Source organism: Lynx rufus, unplaced genomic scaffold (assembly GCF_022079265.1).
Source record: "Lynx rufus isolate CCGP_SWC_20201006 ecotype Redwood Valley unplaced genomic scaffold, mLynRuf1.p SCAF_5, whole genome shotgun sequence".
Classification (NCBI taxonomy): domain Eukaryota; kingdom Metazoa; phylum Chordata; class Mammalia; order Carnivora; family Felidae; genus Lynx; species Lynx rufus.
The window spans coordinates 129,832,585-129,852,632 of NW_025814867.1; the positions used below are offsets into that span (position 1 = coordinate 129,832,585).

Consider the following 20,048-nt stretch of genomic DNA (forward strand, 5'->3'; position numbering starts at 1 on the left):
TTACATTTACTACATTAGAAAAGAGCGTAAGGCATAGATAATCTCAAATTTGCTGTACAGGAGAGCTCTGTGATCTCTAGCCAGAACCACTTGTAACATTTTGTTCTTCTAAATAGCTTGCAGTCAATGGTCACTGCCCACTCTTCCCAACTAAGCTAAAAAATATTTACTGCTTCATTTAATTTTGCATTTATCATTCAACAAATATTCATGGAACCCTTGAAACAGGCGAGGCAGTCATCTAAACCCTGAAAATACAAAGATGTATAATACAAAAATTTCCTACTCAGGAAAATCACATCTTTGTGACGGATATAGACAAGTAAGCAAAGAGTTAACATCCCAGGCTGTAACAGAGACATGAAATAGCATCTCTGGGAAACACAGGAGGAGGCAAAAGCAAAAGAAGGAGTCATTTGGGGAGATATGCAACAAGCTGACCATGGAAAAGGCCAAGAAAAGGCCCAAGTGAGAAGGAAGCTATGAAGACAAATCTGAGTTAGGAACTGGAAGGTGCTGATGGGGATCAAACAAGAAAGCTGGAAGACTATTCAACTGAGTCCTAGAGAATCTGGGTGAATGATAAGTTGCTTTGAATCTTCATACGCTTTTACAATATTATGTTCCATTTAAAACACTTTAATCATGACTGCTAGCCTACATGCAAACACATTCTTCCATGTCCCTGTGAGAAATAATTCTACCCTTAGCCAAGAGCCTAGCATTCCAGAAACTTAAGTCGTGATACAGAAATCCAAATTCAATTCAACACCATCTGCATAACCAGCTGTTCACCTCCTATATTTCCTTCTTTTTTCATGTACCACATGTTCACGGGAAAAAAGAAATTATGAATGAAAATGTTTTCTGTGCTTTGAAGTCCTACATTTCATTATCCCAAAGTCATCCACTGATATTCTCTGAAAGTGTTGTTTATGCCACCCAGAGAAGCAGATTGTATTGTCTTGGGGCAGGAGTCAGGTATTTGGTAACTTTTAACAATGTCTTCATACTAAGATCCTAAAAGCACATGCCAGAAAACCAGTACATGTGCCTGGTGATTTGTTGGAATGGTTACAACCAGCAAGCCCCTTGGCAGTTGGCAGGCACTCACCAGCCCCATCACAATTTCTGAGTCAGGCTCTTCTTTTTTGTCCTATGCTTCTTTTCCAGAGGATTTGAGCTCCTGTTCACACATCTATCCATTTATTCATCCACAAACATTCACATAATGCTTATTACATACTCGGTAGACAACAAAATACAACAAACATATCTTTCAAGTATTGCCAATTGTTCAAAGGGTTTTTTTTTTTACTCTTTTATTCCCCTTAGTCACTGAAGGTAATAAAACTACCTAATGCATATGGTAGCTTTCAATACTAAATGAAATAGTGCAAGTCAAGGACTTCCTAAAATCACAGACTGGTGGGGCACCTAGGTGGCTCATTTGGTAGAGCAGGAGACTCTTTTATTTTAAGTTTATTTATTTATTTTTATAGGGAGAAAGAGAATTCCAAGCAGGCTCTGCACCATCAGCACAGAGCCCGACACAGGGCTTAAACTCACAAACTATGAGATCATGACCTGAGCCAAAATCAAGATTTGGACGCTTAACCAACTGAGCCACCCAGGTGCCCTAAGCATGAGACTCTTGATATCAAGGGCATAGTTCAAGCCCCATGTTGGGTGTAGAGATTACTAAAAATCAATCAATCGATCAATCAATCAATCACAGACTGTCCCATAGTAAGTATTCATTATGTATTTGTTATTATTATTATTATTATAATAATGCAAAAAAACAGGACTAATACATAGGCCATAAATTTTATGACTCACAACAAACCTTTATGAATAAAACTATTTCTAAGTATTCTTACATAATTTTGCCTTGTCTATATTGGCTACACACACACACACACACGCACACACACACACACACACACAAACAATTATCCAATACATTAGAATGGTATTACAGCCAATGCAAATGATGCAATTTGGTTTTTTTAATGTGTAGTTTATTAAAACAAAATACAGTTTGCCGAGGATTATATTTACTCCTCATTTCAGTCAACCATTATTGGAATAAAGGTATGATTTGTTGCTTTGTTGGTGATTTTTTTTAAATATAAAATTTATTATTCCATGGAAACACAAGAAGACACATCAATAAAATTGTAATATATTACTTAATTAGATAAATCCTAAAACTAACCTAAAAATAACCAAACTGCATTGTTGAAAGGACTTTGAAAGACAGGGTTGAGTCTGATTCTGTGATTCATGCCAAGTAAGCATCATGAAAGACAGAAATTAAACATCTCATGTCTGTTTCCTTTTCTATCTGTTCCAGAACAGCATGCCTTCAAAGCATCGTGGTGTAACATATTTTGTGCATAATTCTTATTTGTTCCTTTTGTTGTCCCTGATTATTGCTATAGAATACCTGTGCTTCACCATAATACTCCAAAAAGCACATTTTTCCCCTTTTATTTTTGATCTATGACTTCCACAAATTTAAAAAAAATTATGATAAAAAATGTTGCTTAAGGACTATGAACTTGAGGTCAGAGGAGTCACAGCCTTCTTCCCTTCTCTGTTTTTATCTTTTAAAAAAATGGGAATAATTAGAATCCTGGAAGATATTATAATATGGAAACCTATAAACATTTTATAAGCTTGTGTCTTCAAGTTATCCTTGGGAGAGTCTATCACCTGTGGCAAGAAGTTTTATTATAAAGGTTACAGGAGCCATGAAAATGCTATAAGTTTCTCTATTATCCAGAAACCCTAAGCAACTGGAATACTGGAACAGAATTTCTGGTCCTCAAAATTTATCTGTAGTGCATTTATTGACATTTAATTTTAAATGTCATTCCCATCACAAACAGATCCAAAAGTTGCTGGGAATATCTGGCAAGTTAATTAGAGAGGATTAGCAATTACATGAGGGTTTGTAGTTTTGTTTAAGACTGTGAGCAGACACCTCAGAGACAGAGAGGAGCAAACAGGTGTCTCTGCAGACTTGAGTCAGAGGCCTGTGTGGTGAAGGCTAAGGCAAAACCCGAAGGCGCTGTTTTCAAAAAGGACTATCAGTTGAGGTACAGGCTGCACTGATTAAATCCCTGGACAAAAAGTGAGGAGATTTCTACTTGTTTCTGCCAGGAACACTCATCTAGTACATCAAGAGTCTTCACACATCAGTGTTTTCCAGATGGGCAACAAAAATGACCCCAATTAATCTTCAAATGGCTTATCAGGCAAAGGTCATCATTGTGGAGCTAATGAGTCATGGCAGGTATTATGGACTGAACTGTGCCTCCTGACCCCACTCCCTTCCACCACCACCCCCACCACCGCCAAATTCATATGCTGAAAGCCTAACCCTCAGCACCTCAGACTGTGACTATATTTGGAGTTGGGGGTCTGCAAAGAAGTGATTAAATTTAAATAAGTCCTTTAGGGTAGACCCTCATCCAACTGGACTGGTGTCTTCATAAGAGGAAATTCAGACACATGGAAGAGACATCATGCACAGAACAAAGACCATGTGGGGAAACAGCAAGAAGACAGCCATCTGCATGTCAAGGAGAGAGGCCTCAGAATAAATGAAGCCTACTGACACCTGGATCTTAGACTTCCAGCCTCCATGCCTGTGAGAAAATAAATTTATGTTGTTTAAGCCACCCATTCTGTGGTATTTTGCTGTGGAAGCTGTAGCAAACTAATATAGCAGGAAGTCAAAACACACAGACTGTGACTGTAGTTGACATACTGGTTTATAAACACACATGAAACAAACCTTGGGAGTATTCAGACATAAGTGAGAGAGTGGAGGCCCAGGAATCCCTCAATGTCTTTATCAGCAGAAATAACGAGGTCAATCTCATAGGGTTTTTGTAAGGATTAAATGAATTCATATATGTGTTATTAAACTGTGTAGCAATACAGGGATGTATGTAAGTGTTAACTATCAGTATTTTTATTATTATTTTCATTATGTATTTCTTATTATTATTATACTAATTTGAAAAGACACCAGTCAAAATATTGACTCAATCTTCACAAAAATTCTTAGGTGACTGAAACATGATGAAGTTTAGCTACTCAAGTTCACACCATCAGTAGGTGGACCCAAAGTCTGACCTTAAACATTACAGACCCATATATTACTGTGCTCCATAGAAATAAATTTATTTACAGTGCCAAATAAATCAAATATATCTCTAAATGCCAAATAGATCACTAAACACAAGGTGTATTTATGTTTACCAAATTTACATTAATCCAAGTGACTTCTCCAAGTGACAAATTTACAATTAAAAATACTTCTTTTATGACTGCAGTTTGACAAGTAGAAAATGATAGTTTAGACAGTGTATTGAAACAATAGGCTTCTCTTTTTTCTAAAGACATATTATCTATTAAGTAATTAAGGGAAACATTTAATGATAAACATTTGATTGAGGTAAACAGAGATAAACAGCTCTTAGAATATATTCAGAATGCTCTACTATATGCATTTTAATATTTTTCTATATTTTTTATTTTTTAAATTTATTCAGGAAGTAGAAATATGTGAATCCCAGATTGAACAATGCCTTCATAAAGAAATGCTGATTACATTGTCCCCATTTACAAGTTCTTTAATCACAAACCAAATCCTGATGTGCATGTGCTTGGATTGAGAAATAATTCCTCATTTCCTTTAAGAACAAAATTATATATGCAAAGTGGTGGTCTGTGAAAAAGCAAGGGAGAGAGAGAATGAATTATTAATAAAAAGCAGCAAAGTTTATTTTTTTTCTCATAAACATTAGAATATTCAATGCCTGTAATTAATTAGTTTTCCAAATGCAGGGACAAACCTATAGCATCCTTTCCATTCCATCTCACTTGGCTACACAGGGATGAAGTAGACACAATATTTATGAGAAAGAAAAAAACTGTGTTTCAAATTCTTCTCTCCTTGATGCCTCTTTGGGATACTAACTTTATATGGGAAATATTTTTGGATACTGAAATAGCTAAAGCCTGAACTCAACTCTTAGTGGCTGGGCCACTTTTTCTACTGGGAGAGCCACCATGAAAGAATGGAGCTTAACTGCATAGACAAATTCTGTCAAAATAATGTAATCATTCCTTTTTTCCACCTGCTAAAATGGAAGTAATAATGAGTAAAGAATTCTGTGTCTTGGAGAGATTGTGTATTTAGCATTCGAATATTTCTGAAAAGTCAAATCACTGTGGTGAATCGAGCATCTTGTCTAGTTTTTATCTCCCATTAATGTCTTAAAAACTTTCAAAACAGGTAATCAAGGAGGATAAGAAAAGATAGGTTAAAGTTTAGGAAAGGAGCTAAAGAAAAGATGCATTGCTCTAATTCAAGATATACATTGCTCCCAATCTCCTTCTAGCTTGCTTGAGACACCACTGAACAAGTTTTTAAAATATTCAACAGCATTTTTAGTCAAGTTATTCATTTTTAGATAAATCAATTTTCTATGCCTGCAAATTTGATTAAAATAATAAAATATAGACATATTCATTTTTAATTATAAAAACTGAAACAGAATACTAGAGTATCTTCTATTTGAAATAATAAAGGCACCTTGGAATTTTAATTTTAATGCTATAACAGTGAATATAAAATGATAATACTTCAATCATAAGAATTTTAGGTGTTAGCAAAAGTAGTTTTTTGTCACATTATCAGAGATCATCAACCTTCCTTAATTATTAAGAAATAGGTGTAGGAATGACTTTACCACTTCTCCAAACAAATGTATATATACTTGTGTCAATTCTTTACCTATGCCGCTATACCGCTTATCCATTGAATGTGCCTTCACTGTTCTGGACCTCCCTGATCTACCTCATTTTTAAGTTGTCATAGTAGAACAAGTGTGTCATTAGACTTATTAATAGGCAAATTACCTCAACCATTAAGTAATTATTCTATTCACATATTTATAATATAAAGACAAGTGTGGTTTTACTTGTTTTCTACAATAAAATATCACAGTATGTTCAATCAGTAATATAATAAATGCATATTTTTGAATTAAATATTCTACATTTTACAAATCTTTGCAAGCATTACAAGTCAGCTGGGGCAGGTTTATAATACCTACCAAAAGTTAATTTTCATCAAAATGTATGAGAAAAATTAATTTTCTTTGTTTTTACATTGTGAAAAGCCTGTCTACTTCCTCTGCCAGGACTCTAATTTTGACATCATTTATTCTATGTTATTAGTTCCTACTCCCCAACCTATAAAATTTTTTAAAAACTATAATTTAGAAGAAAACTTGTGTTATATATTGAACTACCATGGGGAGATTATTATATGTTTACTTGTTTAGTTTTAAAAAGAACACTAAATATTGCATTTCAAATGCTTTACTTACCACAAATTAGTGAAATAAATACATTACTTTGATTATATAAAATAACAGAAGAAATCTAGTAATAGAAAACTCTAAAATTCAAACATAGTTCATTTTTTAAAAACTTAAATCCATGTATTATTCCAAATTACAAAAAATACATGTACTTCCTTATTTTAAAAAGCTCCCTAGGGCCTTTGTACAATAAATCACCACATCCAAGCCTATCATACTGTTTTTAAAAGTTACTTAAGGTTCTCAGCATTAATTCAGGTGCCTGTTCCCACCTGCCAGATGGGAAAAGCCAGTATTTCACAGGTCACTGGGGAAGGCATATGGAGGTTCTTGCCTCAGTAGTGGGAGTAATTAACCCTAAACTACTCCAGGACTGCCTAATAAATCTTGAAAACAGGACCCGAAAAAAAATAAGAGTAAAATTATTTACTTATAAAAGCTGTTTATAAGAGCTTAGGTGCATCTTCAGAATAAACCTGAAGAATATTTATAGAAATATAAACATATAGAGCACCCAACATAATAAAATACACAAACATCTATCATCTGATCAAGAATTACCAAACATGCAACGAAGCAGGAAAATGAACCCATATGAGGGTCACCAATTGGAACCAACCCAGAACAAAGCACAGATGTGAGAATCAGCAGGGGACATTAAAGGAGTTATTATAACTTTATTTCATATGTTCAAATAGTAAATAGAGGCATGAGAGATACAAAAAGATGCTAGTCAGGGGCGCCTGGGTGGCGCAGTCGGTTAAGCGTCCGACTTCAGCCAGGTCACGATCTCGCGGTCCGTGAGTTCGAGCCCCGCGTCAGGCTCTGGGCTGATGGCTCAGAGCCTGGAGCCTGTTTCCGATTCTGTGTCTCCCTCTCTCTCTGCCCCTCCCCCGTTCATGCTCTGTCTCTCTCTGTCCCAAAAATAAATAAACGTTGAAAAAAAAATTAAAAAAAAAAAAAAAAGATGCTAGTCAAACTTGCAGAGGTGAAAACTACAATGTCTGGGATCAAAAATACCCTGGATGGGATTAATATCAGATTAAACATTGCTGAATAAAAGAACAGGAACTCGAAGACATAACAACAAAAGTATTCAAAATAAAATACATAGAGAAAATTAAATATAAAAATTAACAGAGCATCAGTGAGCTGTGGGATAACTTCAAGCAGCCTAATGAACTTGAAATTAAGGCACAGGAGAGAGGGGGGACATGGAAAAAATGTATTTTAAAAACTAGTTACGATTTTAGATGAAATTTGATGAAATCTATAAAATTATGGGTCCAAAAAAGGTTAACAAATACCAAACACAAGAGGTATGAAGAAAATTACAAGTAAGTCACATCATAATCAAACTGCTTAAAATCAATGGTAAGGCGATAATAAAACCAGCCAGTCGGGGGGGGGGGTGGGGGTGGGGAAGACATATTATATTTACAAGAACAAAGGAAGGATAGCAATAGATTTCTCATTAGGATCAATGCATAGTAGAACACAGTCCAGCAACATCTTTAACTAACTGAAAAAAAAAAAAAAAAAAAAAACCACAAAAACCTGTCAAACTAGAAGTCTATACCCAGAGAAACTATTTTTCAAAATCAAGGCATCACAAAGGATTTTTCAGACACATAAAAGTTGAAAGAATTCACACCAGCAAACCCAGACTACCAAACCAAACCAAACCAACAATAAACCTTAAAGGAACTCTTTTAGTCCAAAGGTAAATTACACCAGATAAAAATATGCATCTGCATAACAGAAGCATATCAGAAATGGTAACTATGTGAATATATAAATACATAAGACTTTTCCTAATTATTTATATCTCTTTAATAGATTTACCCTTTAAACAAAAATGATATACTGTATTATGGAATTTTTAGCATATATCCAAGCAATATGTCTGCCAACAACAGCACAAAAGCCAGGATGGGAGAAATGGAATTATACTACTCTCAGGTTCTCATGTTAAATGTGAAGTGATAAAATTCACTTGGAGGTAGACTCTGATAAATTAAGGATTATAATATGAACCCCAAAGAAACCACCAAAATAATCAAAGAGTTAATAACAATAATAATAAACCCAGAAAGGAAATAAAACATAATCCTAAAACTACTCAATTCATCCAAGAGAAGGCAGACAACGACAAAACTGGGAACAAAGAACAGATGGGACAAATAGAAAAGAAAATAATAAGATGATAATAATAAGATTTTAACTCAACCATATTAATAATCACATTAAACTAACTAATCTTTATACCCTCAATTAAATGGCAGAGGCCATCAACATCATGTGTCATTTGAGAAATCCAAATTAAAAACACAAGTTAGTAATGAGAAAATAAAAACCAAACAACAAAAAAACTTGATGATGATGCAGGAGAGCAAAGGAACTCTGCTAAGTGTTGACAGGATTGCAAAATGTACAGTCACTTTGGAAACCAGTCTGGCAGTTTCATATAAAGTTAAACATACACTTACAGTATGACCCAGCGATTTCACTGCTAGATATTTATCCAAGAGAAATGAAAACTTATGTTCACATAAAAACCTACATGCAAATATTTATGTTGGCTTTATTCATAGATAGATATCAAAAACTGTGAACAGACCATATGTCCTCAAACTGGTGAGTGGTTAAACGAACTGCGGTAGTCATCAATAACATTCCATTGATATAAGCAACAAAATGCATGAATTTGGAATGTTTGAAGCTGAATGAAAAAAGCCATATTTAAAAGGCTGTACATACTGTATGATTCCATTTATATAATGATCTGGAAAAGAAAAAACTAGAGACAGTGGTTGCCAGAGAGTGGGAGTGGGTAGTGGGGTTGAAAATAAGGGGGCAGCACAAGGCAGTCTTTGTCATTGATGGAAATGTCCTGTACCTTGAATGTGATGGTGGTGTATGACTCTATGAATTTATCAAAACTCATAGCACTATACACCAAAGAGTACATTTTACTGTTAGGTAAAATTTTTAAAAGTAGATTTAGTCCCACTTTTCGCAGGAAGTCATCCCAGGTCACTTCCACTAGAAATATTCCTCTCAATCCCTAAGTTCAAAGGCCCTACTCTCCTGGAAATGCCCTGAAGGAACGATGCTGTAGTCTCTATCAGAGTTTGTTACAGAGAGATAATTACTGGTTGAATGCATACACAGTATATCTGGGCCATACGGCGTCCCACTTTTATAACTCACGTTCCCAATAATTTGGCAGTGCTAATTCTCATTAATTGCACATTATCTGTAGGGACAGATCTAAATAGGAAAAGCAACTAAACAGTTATGGCAATTATCTAGGTAATTAAACTTAAAGTATACATTTCATCCAAGCATCTGTTAGCACCCTCAACCAGCAGGGAATGCTGTGTTTTGCTAACCACCCACAAGTTTTTTTGTTTGTTTTTTGTTTTTTTTTTCCCTCATGAGTAGAAACAACTGTATCTAAATTGTATAAATTTGGTAAATTTTCATAGTCTATTCACTGTTTATATTTTACATAAAAGTTAAAATTACATGCATGCTTATTTTTTCTCTATAGCATATTCGATTACATTACCCTATTTTTACTGATTAACCAATGAATGAATTGTGTACAATATTTGTCCGTATAAAAATGATTAAGAAAATAGGGATCGACATATAATAGTGGACACATCTGTCTGCTTTTACCATTTCTTTTTCCTTATGAGTGACTTAGAAAAGAGAAATGCATGGAAAAAGTCACAACTCTCCACGGCTCGCCAACAATCTGTATGAAGGTATGAACATCATGTGCTAAGGTGCAAGATTTGAAACTGTTCCTCATCCTTGATGTTCCTTCTATGAATGTAAAACAAGGAAAATTGTTTACCGTGCAGATAGTTGTCTCTGCACAGAAAATCAGTATCTATGATAAGCAAGCACTGGGGGGGGGGGAACAAAATACTCAACAAAACAGGAAAGACCAATTTGAATGTTCCACAAAAGACAGAATATAATGGCAGCCATTAACTTACATTTTGGAAGAAAAAATTGCTTCTAATCAGGCCCAAGGTACTGCACAACCCCAAGTACATTATGTTCACATTGTTATCTATGTAAACAGTGATTCTCGCAAAGCTACTGCAGTGAATAAGCTGCATGATTCTACATAGAAAGCCTGCTTATAATTTAACGTAAATAATCAGAGTCAGGGGCGTTTGCATGGCTCATTTGGTTAGGCATCTGACTGTTGGTTACCACTGAGGCCACGATCTCACAGTGTGTGGATTCAAGCCCCGCTGTCAGCACAGAGCCAGCTTGGGATTCTCTCTCTCTCCCCACCCCTCTCTCTTGGCCCCTCCCCTGCTCATTCTCTCTCTCTTTCTCTCTCTCTCTCTCTCTCTCTCAAAATAAATAAACTTAAAAACAATAATTAGATTCATGATCAGTTATAACGTGTGATTATTAGTAAGCATGACAAAATATTAACAGTGATATCTCTTAGTTGTAACATTATATTTGAATTGTCTGAATACTCCATAATGGAAATAATTCACTACATTAATTAATGAAAAAAATATTTATTCCTATAAAAATAACAGCAACTAAAACAAAAGAAAACAAGAACATTAAAAACCCAAGAAAAGCCAGGCTTCAAATCATTGCAAAGTCACTTCTAGGTTTAAAAACCTTAGATGTGTTATACAAAACCCCTCAGTTTCTGTTCCTTTACTAATAAAACAAAGAAAATACCTATCTCAGAAAGGTGTTGCAAAGATCACAAAAATAGTGTCTGGGATGTAGTAGATCTAAACAAATTTAGCCACTATTATTCATCTTGAAAGCAGCTTACTAACAGAAAAAAGAAAACTTTGGGATATCTCTTTCATGCCTACCTCTTCAAAGAAGTCATCTTTCCTTGGTACATAAGAATTTTCCTTTAAATGGTATACATCATACAAAACATGCACCTAAAAAATCCCTTCCATGTGTGCTAGTTCCCTAAAAAAGAAGGTTAAATTACATTTAGGGCAAATAATTTGGACAGTAAGTTCTACTTTATGAGATGAAATTGGAATCAATGCGAGTTTTCTTCTCTGAAGTTCTTAATCAATAGTCTCAGAGTCTTCCTATGTCCCCAACAAAGCCACTGGGTGAAGATTCTGATCACAGCATTATCAGAGAGGATAGTGTGGGAAAGCGAATACAGAGTTTGTGTAGGAAATTTCAAAAGGACTACAAAAGGAAAGTTTTACAAGAAGGTAGAAGGATGTATATATGGAGAATGAGACAGTTTCATAAAAATATTGGGAATGAGGCATTTTAAGGATGAATTGCTTTAGCAAGACAAACAGATCTCTTTCATGTAATTATTGACTTGGTCAATCTTTTGCTTTAGCTGTGTATTTACAGGTTAAATGAGGTCTAAGAAAAAAATTAGGGACCAACAAGAGAAGAGAAGAAAAATGAGAAAAAAGGGATTGCTTTAATTGACCATCTATTATCATCCAAATATAAACTTTATGTATATTCTGCCACTGAAAACATTTAGAGCAAATTAAATCACAAGACAAATATACAAAAAAACAACTGTTTTATGAACAGTAAGGATTGACTGAAAATATATCTGTTTGTTATATATTTATGTAAGGTACTTTTAATTCAATGTTGTTAAGATTTGTATTGCTTATTGGATATTTGTGTAATAACTATAACTGCACCCAACAGCATAGTGAAAATATATGTGTTGTACCTTTTATGATTACAACTTGAAAACCCTGATAATGTTGTCCAGTTTTACAATTGCAAATTGGAATTATGTCATCATAACTTTTAAGCAAATTAAAGAGAACCACTTATTTCAATTATCAAATATTTTAAAAATCCTTATATAACTGCAAGAGAATTTTAATCTAAAACACTGTTAGGAGAATATGAATAAAACTATCTTGTCCCTTAATAATTAAAAAACTGAATTTCTAAAAATATTTAGGTATAACATTTTTGTTCAATAATGACTCTAATAGTATATAATATGAGAGTTTGGGTGCCTGGGTGGCTCAGTCAGTTGAGCATCCAACTCTTGATTCCGACTCAGCTCATGATCCCAGGGTTGTGGGATCGAGCCCCACATAGGGCTCTGAACTGAGCATGGAGCCTGTTTAAGATTCTCTCTCTCTCTCTCTCTCTCTCTCTCTCTCTCTCTTTCTCTCTCTCTCTCTCTCTTCCCCTGCCGCCTCCCCTGCTGTCTTGTTCTCTCTCAAAGAAAATAATAGAAAAGAAAGGAAAGAAAATAAAAGCTCATTTCCAGTCGTCCTAAAACTACTTAATTCTCTCTTCCTCTGCCCCTCTCCCCCACTCTCTTGCTCTCTCAAAGAAAAGAAAAGAAAGGAAAGGAAAGGAAAGGAAAGGAAAGGACAGGAAAAGAAGGGAAAGAAGGAAAAGGAAAGGAAAGGGAAAAGAAAAAGCTCATTTCCAGTCATACTAAAACTACTTAATTCTCTCTTCCTCTGCCCCTTTTCCCCACTCTCTTGCTCTCTCAAAGAAAAGAACAGAAAAGAACAGAAAGGAAAAAGCTCATTTCCAGTCATCCTAAAACTACTTAATACTTATATGAGGTGTAGCTTACATTACATATAGAAACACTATATGCATGCACTACTCACATAGTTGACATTGTTTTGGAGTTTCTGACCCATATCACCTCTCAAAATTACAGTGACCTAGAGAACATCATTTGGGGACATAGGAAAAAGTGGGGTGTGGATATTGAAGATGGAAGATAGGTTTCAAGAAGGATGAACAAATTTTGGGAAAATGTAAAATAGTTATGTCAAAATTGCTACCTGTAAACACCCTTCAGAGTTCTAGAGTTCCAGTCCTCATATTCCCCCAAAGTACTGCACGGGTCGGCATTCAGCCAGGCAATTTCAAAGACACAAATGCAAGGTTGAAGACTTTAGCACAAATAATGTAACTGTAAATGGGTTTTCTAAGATTACTCTTTAAGTTGAAGACAGTACTGTTGCCTTTTCCTAACTAAATACTCTCATTAAATTTAAGTTCCATGTATAGTATTTTCAAAAGAATCTTGAAACTATTCAGCTAAATGCAATACTAAATAACTAGAGAAGTATCAGGAAGTAAGTAAAGCATTCAGGCAAAAGCTACAAAATTATTGATCAAAATATTTAATTAATTTGGGGCGCCTGGGTGGCGCAGTCGGTTAAGCGTCCGACTTCAGCCAGGTCACGATCTCGCGGTCTGTGAGTTCGAGCCCCGCGTCGGGCTCTGGGCTGATGGCTCAGAGCCTGGAGCCTGTTTCCGATTCTGTGTCTCCCTCTCTCTCTGCCCCTCCCCCGTTCATGCTCTGTCTCTCTCTGTCCCAAAAATAAATAAACGTTAAAAAAAAAAAAAAAGAATTTAAACAAAAAAAATATATTTAATTAATTTGAAAAAGGACAAAATGTCTAAATGTATTTATAAGCCCTCCAAGATATATTGGAGGAAATTATTTGAGGAGTTACTACAATGTTCAATCTCAAGTTGTTTTACAGGCAAAATATTACATTGTAGCCATCCAGAAAAATAAATATAACCACTTAAAAAACCTAACTTACCCCCCAAATTGTTTAAAGTATCTTGAAAAATCTGAATTTGAGTACTCCCACTTAAATATTCATTTTTTGTCTTCATTCACAGGTTAATTGCATCTGGCAAACAAATTTTGATTTTTTTTTTTTGTTAAACCAATATTTAACTTTAGTAGGATACATTACAAGCCAATGTACTTTCAATTAATGTTTTGCTCGATTTATCAAAATATTTTCAGTTTTTCTGTAGTGTCGTGTTATTTTTGCCACCAAGCATCTATCCCCTTTCAGGTAATATAATCTTCTTTGATAATATTACCTTTATCATTCTTTATCCCACTCTCAATATATAAACTTTGATTGAATTTGATTCCATCTTGTTTCAGAGTAAGCATAAACCAAAGGACTTATTTCCCTGGCCAATCAGAAGAATCTATTTCCTTGACCACAGTGTAAGGTTCAAAAGTATGTACTTGCCCAAAGTCACTGAGATGCAAGGAGGCCTTAAAACCTTTTCTCCACCCATCCTCATGGGATTAGAACTTGGACTCAAGTAGCGGCCAAATTGGTATTATGTAGACAGAGTATGAAGCAATGTGAATGGTAAAGCCAAGAGCTAGCACAGAACTGTTCTTTGAATGAAGCCAAACGAGGAGACATATCTTCCATGGGATTTTCAGATATGTCTGGCTACATGACCCTTTTATCTTTAGGGACTTGCAGTTGGATTTTCTGTCTTTTGTGGTAGGGAATTCGCTTGTTTGTATTATCTGCTATACAACATTGTGCCTATAGTAAACAGTATTGTATTGTGCACTTAAAATTTGTTGAATGTAAATCTCATGTTAAGAGCTCTTACCACCGCAACAATATTAAAAAAAAAACAATAGACAACTGAGGGGGTGGTGACAGATTTTGCCTTTTGCTTCATGTGAACTCTGAGCAGCAGGGATAAGGTCTTTAATGAATAAGCCATTTGGTGAAACAGGTAAGGGGGAAGCACTTGGCAGAATGTCCACAGCTATTAGAAAGTATATTTGTTTACATCTTCATTACACATTGTTTATACAACAAAAGAAAAATAAAACATAAAATAAAAAGCTCAGATCATTTTTGTAGTTTGTACATTTTCTCTTTTGTGTCCTTGTCCGTTTATCCTCGTAATATATTCATCCTTTTATTATTGATATGTAAGATATCTTTTTAAATTAATTATTTTTTCACCTTTATTGAGATATAACTGACATATAACACTGTGTAAGTTTGAGGTATACAACATGTTGATTAGATACACTTATATATTACAAAACAATTACCACCATTACCATTTTTTTTGTAGACAACATTTAAGATTTACTTGTAGCAACTCTCAAGCATATGATACAGTACTGTTAACTATAATCACTACATTATACATTATAACCCCAGAACTTATTCATCTTATAACTGGAAATTTGTATTTTTTTACCAATATCTTACCTTTTTATCTGCCCCTTAGGCCCAGGTAACCACCATTCAAGTGTCTATTTCTATGAGTTGGGATTTTTAGATTCCACACACAAGTGAAACAGTATTTATGCTTCCCTGATTTATATCACTTAATATAATGTCCTCAAGGTCCGTGCATATTGTCACAAACTGCAGCATGTCCTTCTTTCTTCTTTCCTCTATGATGAATAACATTCATACGCATATGCACACATACATATAGTGATCCATTCATCCATTTGATGGACACGTCAGTTGCTACATTTAATCTTCCACTCTATGAAGATTTCTTTGAATACTTGCAGAATTCTATCTTTTTTAAAAAAGTTTATTTATGTATTTATTTTGAGAGAGAGAGAGAGAGAGAGATAGAGAGAGAGAGAGAGTATCCTAAGCAGGTTCCATGCTGTCAGTGCAGAGCCCGATGAGGGGTTCAATCTCACAAACCATGAGATTAAGACCTGAGCCAAAAGCCGAAATCAAGAGGCATACACTTAACAGACTGAGCCACCCAGGTGCCCCACAGAATTCTATCTTTTAAATTTTTTTTATGTTTATTTTTGAGACAGAGACAGAGCATAACTGGGGGAGGGGCAGAGATACAGGGAGACACAGAATCTGAAGCAGGCTCCAGGCTCTGAGCTGTCAGCACAGAGCCTGATGTGGGGCTTGGTCTCATGGACTGTGAGATCATGAACTGAGTCAAAGTTGGACACTTAACCGACTAAGCCACCCAGGCACCCCCAGAATTCTCTCTTTATCACCAAATTTTAAAAAATAAAATATATAAGAGTGAGTCTAAAGATTGGTCTCTTTTAGTTTCTGGTTCTTAGTTTACTCTATCAATTTGCGATCTGTATCTTCTTCTGAAGACAGTTTTCTTGTATCACATCTGCACTTAGTTCTTCTATTGTGTCTCCTCTTCAACAACACCAGATAGCTACATTTTGCATTTCAATTATTTTTTCCCAACAATTGTTCCTCAATCTTTTATATTATGTATATCACCTTATTCTGTAAATTATTATAAAATGAGTTTTTTACATTAGTGATCAATTCTATTTTTTATTTTTAATGTTGATACTAAAGTTGATACTGTCTTTAGTTTAACTGTGAGCTCACTCTGCATCATAGTCAGCTGTTTCATAATCACAAACAAGTGCTCTTCTCTTGTTCTTTAATGAATTACTTTTTCTTAATATATTTTTCTTAAATATTATTAAGAACACCAAGCAATGATTTGTACAATTTCCATCTATTTCCTATAATAAATCTTTTAAAGGGTCAACCTTATTTCTAAATCTTGATTGTTAGATCTTTTTTTCTATGAGGGCAGCATTTTGTTGTTGTCATTGTCACTGTTGTTGTTATCGTTTTTTGTGTTTTTCCTGTTCACTTTTGCTTAAATGATAAAAGCAGTATCCAGTCCTATCATTTGCCCATATAAACAAAGGGTGGATTATTCTTAGTTCCTGTTATTGTCCTTGTGTATGTAATTAAATTTCTCTTTCTCAACTTGAGCTTCTGTGCTATTTTATGTATAAAGGTTCTAGCTAATACCTGGTGTCTGGCCAAAGCTTACATTATATGCTTCTAGACTGAAGAGGAAATTCTTTTTCTTTTTCCAGTTGTGATATATAGGGAAAAGACTTTATTCAGGGACAATATGAATTCTTTACACTTAAGTACCAGACAGAAGGTATAAAACTACAACCTCTAAACTTCTCTGTTCATACCTTCCTTAAGCTCAGAGGAGTATTAATGGGGGAAATTAGGAGGCTATGATGGTGCAACAAGTTTGGTCCCTTTAAAACCTAGCTTTTGGAAACACAAGTATAGTCTGCATTCTTATGTTTACCAGAATATTTGCATGTTTAAGATAATAAATACAGAGATCAGTTGAAGATTACAAATCTTGAGACTAGTCCTTTAAACATTACCCCCTAATGTGTGTGTGTGTGTGTGTGTGTGTGTGTGTGTGTGTGTGTCTCTCTCTCTCTCTCTCTCTCTCTCTGTCTTTGGTATACTCTGGCAGGGAATAATATTGCTAATATTTCTAGCTGAAAATTTCAAATATTTTGGTATTTTTGGTTGGTATTTCAATCAAAGGCAAAGAAAAGTAGAATAACCCTGAGATTTTTTCCACTATAATGACATCTTAATTATTGACTTTTGAGTGACTAAATATTCTCATACCAAAAGTTACAAAATAACTTACACTTCAAACAATCCAGTTTTCCTCTGTTAATATAGACCTCATCTAAATGCATGTTCTTGTCATTTATTATTTTTATTCTCCAAAACTTCTTATTTACTCTGTTCAACATTCATATAAAGGTAACTAGAGAATCAAATATACAAATACAGAAAAATAAAGAGAAATAAAAAGAAAGATCTACAGTCAACTAAAGAAGAGTGATTTCTAGCAATTCACAAACCCATTGCTATTGACTCTCAGTTGGCACTCACAGTTGGAACAACTCAAATCTCACATATCCAAATTGACAGATGGTCAACTCATTAAAGGGGTCTTAGTGGTTCTTAATGTTTTCACAGAGGTGTTTCTGTGGCAATATGAATTCTGTCATGGTGAACATGTACATCAATATCATGGGCACAAGGATAGTAGGAAAACCTCTTCAGTTGTGAGAACATGGAACTAAGAAAAGCATATTAAATGGGCAAAGAAAAATACTGCTACAGTCTATCGTCTTCAAATATCCCCATCAAGTCAGGATAGTATCACATTTTTGTGTAATGGAGATATTTGTGATGTAACAGAGAAACCAAGGCATAGGAGTCAGACTTTCCTCCTGCTGTTATTGTATATATGCTAGAGCTTCACTGATGTCAATATATTCCTAGGGTTGAATCTCCATGATGTCTAGACTCTGATATATAATAGATAAAAATGGATTTTTTTTCTCTTCCCAAATAAAAATAAAGAGAAAAATCATTGAAAGTCCTGATGACTTCTATCTTCTATGATGATATGCTTCGTGATAGAGTTTTCAGCCATTGAACCCCATCTAAAGAATTGTACAAAAGGAATCTCAACCAATCTATAAATATATATGTATATGTAAGAAATTATTGATCAACTTCTAAGGCAGATATTTGTCTCACATTTTTCATTTTTATCGTGTCTAATGAAATGATTGTGTTTTTTACTTTGCCTAGGTAATGTGACTCCAAACTAAACTTCATTCAAACTAATTTTCATTTAAAAAGTGCATTTTGCACCTTTTAGATATTCTAATATTTGTGTAAAATATAATCTGAAATACACAATAAACATATATCTGAACATATGAATTCTTAAGCCATTTCTTAGCATACTGATATTTTCAAGTTTAAAAGATAATATACTGAAATCAAAATTTAGTTTTCTTACCTTTCTGGATAGGTAAGTGATTGTACCATGACACGGTGGATGTTGTAATTACATTGGAAACATTGCCAATTTGAGCTCTGAAAATATCCCAAACCAATGCCTGAAATATTTACAACATCATTTGAAAACTGAGCAAGAATCTTGACTTCTTGAAGTTGATAAAATGATCTGTTCTTCCTAAACAGAAAATTTAATATGCTCACCATATTAGTAATTTAAAATTTAATTTAACTCTAAAGTCAATATAATCTTAATGTAGTATAGAAACAACAATCTTAAAGGAAAAAAAGCCAAAACATATTTGTGAAGTATTTATTAAAATAAATGAAAACAAAATAAAATAATAATATAGGTATCCTCATACAAAATTATTTGGGGACACTTTTTGAGAAAAAAGTGGGGCATCTTGTCTTTCTGACTTGGTGTCTAGATTGTACATTTGTCTAAGATTACAGGAGTCATTTTATGCTTCCTGTTTTAGACACCGTAACAACTATTACAGTTCCCTGAATGGACAGGATACTCAAATAATAATTCTTAATTGATCTGTGCCATTTTGTCAAATATTTGTGAATTATTACAAAAGCTTCAAATTCAAAAGGAAAAAAATTAATGTAGAATTTAATAAGTACAATTTCCTGAGCATTTACAGTGTACCCAGAACTATAATGAAGCTTGACATGCTTGACCTTATCTAACTATCTTGACAACTCCATTTACTAGGTACTATTAGTATTGACGATTACAGATGAGAAAACTGAATATCAGAACATACAAATGTCTTTCCAAAGCTAGTGAATGCAAAACAAACACAGCCATGTCAATGCTCTTCTCCATCACTCTACTCAAATTCCTCACCCCTATGTGCCAGAAACATAGGGGAGCCTGGAGTCAGATCAATATGGATCTGCTTGACTACAAAGGAAACTCCAAAGAAGGTGAAGAAGGAGGAGGAGGAGCAGGATAAGTAAGAGAAGGAGGAAAGAAAGGGAGGGAGAGTAGGAGGAAGGGGGAGGAGGGGGAAGAGGAAAGGAGGAAGGAAGGAAAGAGAAAAGAGGAGAGAGCAAAAAAAAAAAAATTAAAAAATCTGTCGTGGTAATTTCCTCCTTCAAGGTGACAATGATTTGCTTGAGCAAAGGCAACAATCATAGGTAAAACAGCTGAGGAGCAACCAGTGGTGTCACC

The 20,048-nt window shown here is 34.5% G+C and overlaps 1 protein-coding gene across 1 annotated transcript in view; it reads right to left on the reverse strand.

The window, feature by feature from the left end:
- LIPI (lipase I) overlaps nt 1-20,048 on the reverse strand; it is a 56,179-nt gene that overhangs the window by 4,293 nt on the left and 31,838 nt on the right. The window contains exon 8 of the mRNA XM_047100359.1: nt 18,864-19,040. Coding sequence (XP_046956315.1) covers nt 18,864-19,040 — 177 coding nt within the window. The remainder of the gene's footprint in view (nt 1-18,863; nt 19,041-20,048) is intronic.